General features: G+C 41.2%; 1 protein-coding gene across 4 annotated transcripts in view; it reads right to left on the bottom strand.

The window, feature by feature from the left end:
- Positions 1 to 767: 767 nt before the first annotated feature.
- LOC120827228 (voltage-gated potassium channel KCNC1) overlaps positions 768 to 8,032 on the bottom strand; it is a 78,891-nt gene continuing 71,626 nt past the window's right edge. The window contains exon 5 of one of the 4 annotated variants that reach the window (XM_040189940.2): positions 768 to 806. In XM_040189940.2, coding sequence (XP_040045874.1) covers positions 793 to 806 — 14 coding nt within the window. In that variant the 3' untranslated portion in view covers positions 768 to 792. Of the gene's footprint in view, positions 807 to 5,441; positions 5,540 to 7,325; positions 7,502 to 8,032 lie in introns of those variants that run through there. The other 3 variants (XM_040189937.2, XM_040189938.2, XM_040189939.2) reach the window with 3 other exon arrangements.

The following is an 8,032-nucleotide window of genomic DNA, read 5'->3' as shown; positions in this document are numbered from 1 at the left end:
CGGTTCTTCCATCCGAGTGGGTCTTAATCCGAGTTAATTCGATCACCAGGTGGACAAAAGCTGTCTCTTTGACGATTGTTGAGACCTCAGCTTTCAAATGATCAGTTGAACACAAAGACGCAAGATGATTCAGGTGAAATCAAATACAGAATCATGTGAAATGTGATGTGGCCAAGGTTCTTTTTCTGATATGTATGAGTAGATTTCAGGCCGCTTGTCAGAGGTCCTGTTGCTCAGCAGAGATTAGCAGTGACACTGGATCGACCTCCGCCGGGAGCTGTTGGACATCACGATGGACCTTCACTTTGCATAGTGCTTAGAGTGCCAAAATAATGAGGCATCCAATTGGAAATCAACAGCTGCAGATGGAGCTTATTGAAATAAAAAGAGTAAAACAACAACACAATATAAATAGAGGGTTCCCTAACGGCATGCTCTCCATTCGTTGTCTGTCATTGGGGAGCATCAATGCCGAGGTTTGCTCTGAAAAAATCAGTTCAAAAGAGTCAGGGTCGTTTTTTTCTTTTACTTTTTTGCTCCCATCTTTAAAAATAGCTTATATGTGATCATGACCCTTCCCCTTCACTGGCATTATGGCGAGGTTGCATATGACGATAGGATAGAATGATGAGAATGTTCGGGTGCGTCAGTGATGATTTCCACTGCTCGCCTTCTTTCAATCCCTTTCTCTCTCAGTGAATCCCGTCGTGGGAGGGTGGGGGTGAAGGGAAAGCAGCTCTTTCAACATTTTATCATTTTCCTTTTCACGTTGAGGAGGGGGGGGGGGGGGGGTTAGAAACTCAGCACTGAAAGGAAAGAAAGAAAATAGAATTTACTGAGGTTTTGCACTGAAAAATTCATGACTGTTGACCCGCAGACACCAGACTATGGCATAGTGTTTGGTGAAAGCAAATTTAATAATTAAAGATGCTTTTTGTGCAGTTAATCAAAACTTAATAATTCACTAGAAACACCATGTCACAGATGAGAAAGGGTTTTTCTATTTCAGATGAAGCTTTTAAAATGATTTTGAAACAATAGTTTTCTTTCAAATTGGAAGTGTAAAATTATTTTGTGACATCCAGGTTCTGGTGCTGTTCGAGGTCAAAGCCCATTTCACACATACTGTAAATCAGTGAATGGATCCAGGTGGGTAAAGTATTGTTTTCTTTGTTTTTATAATCATTCACAATAGTACCTGCTACGCCAGTTGCACCAGCTATTCCTAAAATTCCAATTTAGCATAGTCCCAACCGATTTCAATAAGTGGGGTTTTATGCTTCACCAAATTAAAAATGATTTGTCCTCATTAACTTAACATTAACTGTTGTGTAGCTAACTGGATCAACTGTGTGGGTGGGTCGTCATGGCGCAGGGGTAGAGCGGGTGCGCTGGGAACCACATGGTTGGTGGTGGTGTCCTGGCTGCCCTATGTCCCAAGTCGAAGTGTCCCTGAGCAAGACACCTAACCCCTAGTTGCTCCCCCGGCAAAAATGTAAAATGCCATGGGTTATAAAAAAAAAGTGTAATGTAAGTCGCTTTGGATAAAAGCGTCAGCTAAATGACCTGTAATGTAACTGACAAAGCTACCGCTATGTTGTAATTAGCCAATATACGATCCATTTAGAGTATAGGAAGTTAAATAGGAACGCAGGTACTGGTCAACATAGATTGAAAATTCTGACATTAAGCTCAAGGATTGAGAAATAGTTTACAAAAATAGGCCGTCGTGTCTAAAATGGCTTTATATAATGAGAATAAAAAGCTACTCTGAAACATATATTTGCCCATATATGCAGGAATAAGTAAGTAACCTAAATGTATACAAAAATATTGTTTAGGTCTTTTAATATTATTATAGCAATGCTAGTGTAAGATGCTATGATAACTTGTAACGTCTCGTTAGCCTTGTGTGTCTGTGGATGTGTCTTTCCCCTTTCTGTCATATCGGGTCTCCAGTCTCCAGTCTCGGTCTCCGCATTTGAGTCCTCACCTAGCCGTGGACCGTGACATAACTTGCTTATATTCTAGAAGTTTCCAAGCTAAAAAAAAAAAAACAGCTCGCTAAGGTTTTTACACATATTAACACATTTAACTTCCATGTACAAACTGGTGTAATGATTTGTTGTAAAACTAGTTATTTTATTATTTTATGAACTTAAGAAGGACCTTCACATTTACTATATACTACTGTCTATCCTTAGTATGTAGTATGTAGTATGTATGTTCACACTTAGTGATGGATTTCTGAAAAACTGGTGCAACTCAACACAGAGCGAAATTTGGCCAGATTAAGTTCACAAAATGTGCTAATCTGACAATTATTTTGCCCACCATCCAATAAATAGTTGTCTTTATTTGATATATTTCAAGCTCCAGTGTGGAACCATATTAAATATAGGACTGTTTCCCAAAACCATCTAGACGGGGAAAGTATTTGTTATCATGGTATATTCAGCTTTTTCTCTCGTCAGGGATGATGACCTCTGCAAATGAAAATAGTGAGATGTGGTCAAAAGCCACAGAAAAAGCCAACTATTGGACCTTAAGTTTTTTTGTACATGATTTGAGGGACTGAAAAATGTATTCTGTCTAATTCGTAACATGTGAGACAGTGAATACACAGCTTGTAATGCTGTACCCGGCGTCACTGCTCCTTGCCCTTTTCAAATTTCATCCCAAAGATGCTGTTGGGAAATGCCGTGACAGTTTCTTTCATCCTAAATTTAATTTATAGCGTTAGCCATTGTAGAAACTCCTTGTCCTTGTCCTGCTTGCCAAATAAAATCCTCTCAGTTTGTAGAAAGATTGTAGAAATCTTGTTTGTAGAAATCAGAAGATTTGTTTGTAGAAATCAGAAGATTTCTACAATGGCAGACTAGTGCGCTTCTAAACCTTAACTCTAGATTTTAGCGGTACAAAACAGTTGTAACAACGGCAGTATGATACTGCACACCAAAGCTAGGAAATGAAGGGCCAAACACATTAATATAGCAAAAAAATACACCACCACAAAGCTGGCCCAGTGTGGCCAACATGCAAGAACACCAAGAACACAGAGCTGGAGCATCGCCCTCTCTGTCTCTGTAACTCACACACATACATACACACAGATACAATCTGTCCTTGGGGTGGTGAGGGGGGGGGAGCGGGCTCAGTCCCCTGGTTTAACAAATCTTTGGACAATTAAGAATTCTGATGAGACTGAAGGACACATAGACTTGGTGAAACCAGAGGACGGCAGCCAGCCAGGACCGGGTATGAAGTCCAGACCAAGAGCTTAGATTGGAGCTTCTCAGTTGGTGTGTGCTGCACATGTACAGACCAGACCTTGGCCAAATAACCTTTATTTAATTTCATCCCACTATGAGCGGAAGACTGGCATGCCTTTTAGCATCAGGTAGGTTTATTTTCAAATATATTTATCTCTGATGCAGTTTGAAGTTTGACTCAGATGACAACTCCTCTGCACCCGTGAGGGATTAAACAAGCTGGTGTTTGACCCAGGTGTGGTACACACAAACAAAAAAATGTAATGAAACAATAGTGTGGCACAGAACAGGGAACACAAAAACAAACATTTCACACTGAATCACGCACAGGTGAGGAAACACAATTCAAAGAGCAAAAACAGTGCACAGGAGCAACGGTGAGGAACACATTCTTACATGGAGAAGCGATTTATGCTTCTTTCTCCTCCTCCTCCTCCTCCACCTCCTCATCACCACCAAACTTTTCTGTCTTCCCCAAATTGTTTCCTCCTCCATCTGACGCTGCTCGGCTCACAATCCACATCGTTTCACAGCAACCCCCTGCCTCCTCCATCCCCATTACTCCCCTTCCTCCCGATCTACATGTCGTTCCTGTCTTCCTCCTCGGTGAAATCCAGTGTCTAAGCCAAACATTTCTCTTTTTTTATGCAAAGGCTCTCCAATTGTACTCCTTTTTTTGGTTTTTGCTGTGAGAGACTTCAGACTCGGAGGGTGGGTTGAGGGGGTTGGATGGGGGTTGGGGTTAAGGTCTCTCAGAGAGAGGGACAGGGTTTTCGGGATAGGGCTGAGACACAGAGCAGAACCCATACAAGGAAAAGACAGGAAGCACAGCTGGACAAGGAAAGCAATATAGCATTTTTTTCAAGGAGGGGCAAGAGCCACAAAACAGAGCAAATGGAATTCACAGGGAAACACTCCCTTTTGTCATACATACAGTACATCTACAGGAACATGGGGGCACATAGGGGGAGATTGAGAAAGAGATACCTGAGTTGTGAATGGGTGGAGAGGGGAGGAACATTAGCAACGAGAGGAAAAACCTTCAGGAATTCAAGAAGAAACTAAGTTTTAATTTTGAAGGGTGCCTCTGCAGTGTGGTTTCTCACTTCATTGAATGCCACGTCTTCAAAGATGTTTTGGGGCAAATTTGTTGATAACATGCTCCCCTAAGCAAACTCAACAGGAACTTTGATTGTGTAGGACCAGTCATAGACATGAGTATCTAGCAGTTTATGGCCAATTATATGAATTCAAATAATTGGTATGGAAAATAGCGCTAAACTAACAAAACCTCTTGATTAAAGCTGGGTAAAGATTAGTTTGTGTGACTAACAGGACTACCTGGATGAAGGTCTGACATGCTACAGGCCCGTCCACTCCCCGGACCTCTGACACCTCACTTTCCATCTTGCTACATAGGACACGCTGCTTGATGCAATGCTACTGAACGTGTGACTGGTGTACAATCGTCCAACGTGAACCTGCTTTTAGTAGTGGTCGGAGCACAACGTGAACTGGTACATTGGATACTGGATTGGCTAGAATATAAAAGACGATAATGCGATTGAAAAAAAAGAAAGAGATGAGTTCCTCTGTTTGTTGAGGGAGCCAACACGATGCTTACCAACCATGCAATTTATATTCCGCTTCCATGGAGGCATTTCAAGATTACAAAAGAAAAGGATGATGGTTATTTTTTCCTGGGATTAACAGTATAGGGTATCTCAAGAAAACTTTCCCAACAGGACTAGGCTAAAAATAAGCCAGAAAGGGTTGTGTTATATAATAAAGGTCTTCTTATGTTCAGTCCCATACTGTATTATGCTTACATGCTACATTACTGAGTATCTAGACATACATGAAAGTTAAATTGAGAATGGGTTGCAGTTCGAGTGGGTTAATCTCAGTTCTTGAATCATTTTAATCTCACATTGCAGAGGAATCCTTTTCTTGAACTCATTGCATTTTAAATGCAAATGTAGACAACAGAACAGGAAGGTAATGAAAGTTGATTTGGCTAGAATTAACAGACAGACAACAAAGAGGCTGTGGAGATAACAGGAGTGGGAGTGAGGGGGTTGGGGGGGGGGGGTTGGTGAGGAGGTATCTTGGGGAACAGAGCGGTCTCTCGTTCCTCTCTCTTGCAAAGGAGGAGTCGAGACAATGATGGAAGAAGCTGGATTTGTTTTTCATGTGTTAGCGTTAATTCACAGTTACTGCTTCTTTTTGCATATATCTGATAAGCGCGGGGCTTTCAGAACAGTTCTCTGTGAAAAGAGAAGCAAAAAAAAAGAAGAAAGAAAATATATATCATAAGCTACGATTGTTAATATGTTTCTCTTATCATAAATCTCTCAGGTTTTTGATAAGAAAGCCGCTATACACGACCTACCAGAAACGTAACCCCACCCCGTCCTGCAAAAATAAACTTTCCCACCCCTACCCGGCCCGGTTACAGTACCTAACTTGGTCTCTTCAGACCAATAGCATCATAGCATTTCGGCATGCATAATGTCAGCCTGTCCTCCCTCTTCTTGCATTCAAAGAGGTGAACATATTTTTTGTCCAGCATGCTTTGTTGGTGCATACGTATGCATCTTAAAACACACATTCATACACACTCTTAATGGTCTAAACGATATATACACATTCATTAAGCTTGAGACTCAAAGCTCAAAGCTCTTCGTATTATTAGTCATATCAGTATTCTTATTGCTTGCAATGGAAACCCATGCAGATTCATATACAACGCAAACTTTACATATGTACAATCACCGAGACAAAAGAAACCGGTCAGCAGTGGCCTTTCGGAAAAGCGGCAGTTACAACTACAAATCGACGATGGGAAGTGAGATGAGGAGAGGATGAAATGTTCAGAAATGATGAGTGTGTGTTTACATCTGTGTGTGTGTGCCCCAAGATTGAGGGTTAAAATAATTCTCCAACTAACAAAAACTGTATAGTCAAGCATAAGCATAAACAGGAAACCCTGCGTTACCCCGAATCACAGTCACATGATTGAGACAAAAAAATATATATATATATATTATTTACATCCTTTGAGTTGTGAGATGAGCCAGAGCAAAGAAGGCAATTAGGTTAGCTTAGCATTACTACTGGAGGCAGGGGGTAAACAACTCCTCTATAGTTCACTTGATTAACAAGCTCTTGATTATTTATTTATTAAAAATCACAAATTGGGAACATGTTCATTGTTATTAGTTTTTGGTGAGCACCCCAAAAAAGACATGCATGTTAAACAAAATGAAACAAAGTATACTTTTTTAGCATTTGTTTGGATTAGGCTAGCTATTTCTCCCCCGCTTCTAGTCTTGAATCTAAACAACGCTCATTGCTGCCTGGCTACAGCTCATAAGTTTTTGGCAAAATGTTAAACTAATTGTTAAAATGAACATTGATATGCTCCCCAGACATAGTCTCTTCATTTGTGGCTCTCACCTTCCGATACTCCAAACTACAATGCAACAAAGGTAATGGGAAGGAGATTCCTTAGTGCACAGGCTCCTCTGAAAAGGAGTCTGTGTTCACTCGTGGTTAGTGATGGTGCTCTGATGGGAATCCAATGTAAATCAAAGGGAATCAGTTCCATCCCACTAAAACCGGTTACTCTCTGGCGGGGGAACAGGAGGGTGAGAGCGCGAGATGAGTACAAGGGATTCAAACGCTTAACCAACAGACACATTATTGTCCTAAACAGTGAAGAAGTCTGATAGTGTTGTTGTTCAATAAATCAACATTTCTGCAAAATCAAAAAATTACCATTTCAAACAAAAAGGAATGAACACGTATATTTAGGAAACAAAACTTTTGATTGATAGAAACAAAAGTACACCCAATAGCATGACGTCATGTGATCACACACAATTTGGTGATTAATTCTTCCTTTCTGTCCGACATTTTTTTCAAGTTGTGCATCTTAGTAGAGAGGTAGATGCAGCTCCGGGCATACACACACACACCCACACACACACACACACACACACACACACCCATGTGCACACAAGTGTGTTCTGCTGACAGAACATGAATGAACAGAAACAGGAAGGTCCAACCGCCGGTGTCGTATGTATCTACATTGCAGATTTCTACGTTTGTATGCTGTTTCTGTTGTTGTTGTTGTGTTCTCCCGCTTCTTTCATCGTGGTGTTGCCGTCCGCTCTTCCTCTACCACGGGCTGTCGCTCCAGTACCCGTTCACAGTGCCTCCTACTGAGCAGCCATAGCCAAAAACACAGAAGAGGTGGACGGACAGAAGAGGATGGGGAGGGGGTGGGGAAGGGAATAGGGATTTGGAGATTCAGGAGAGGGCAAAAAAGGGAAAGAAAGAGAAGCCAAAAACTAAAAATATTGCCACTGGCTGCTGATTCACACTGTTGTCAGTGCAAGTATCGCATTGGTGGCGGTGGTGGTGATGGTTGTGGGATGGACTCAGACGGACAACCGTGCTTCTCACATTCAGGCTAAGCTGCAAAGTCCAAACACCTTCCAGATAAAAAAGTCAACTACTCTGCCACCTTAAAGGAATAGTTAAAAAACAATTCTGCAAATGCGCTAATTTGCTTTGCTTTCTGAGAATGTTAAGAAAGAAGATGAGAAAAAATGACTTATTGGGCGTCAAGAACGGAGTCAGGAGAGGTTAGCCTATCATATAGACAGTTCTTTGCGGGGCAAACGTTATCAATCTTTCATAGGATGTACGCTCACTTTAACTTAAACACAGTTTAAACAAATATTATATAC

The sequence above is a fragment of the Gasterosteus aculeatus genome, chromosome 11 (genome assembly GCF_964276395.1).
Source record: "Gasterosteus aculeatus chromosome 11, fGasAcu3.hap1.1, whole genome shotgun sequence".
Classification (NCBI taxonomy): Eukaryota; Metazoa; Chordata; class Actinopteri; order Perciformes; family Gasterosteidae; genus Gasterosteus; species Gasterosteus aculeatus.
This window is presented reverse-complemented; position numbering and strand designations above follow the sequence as displayed.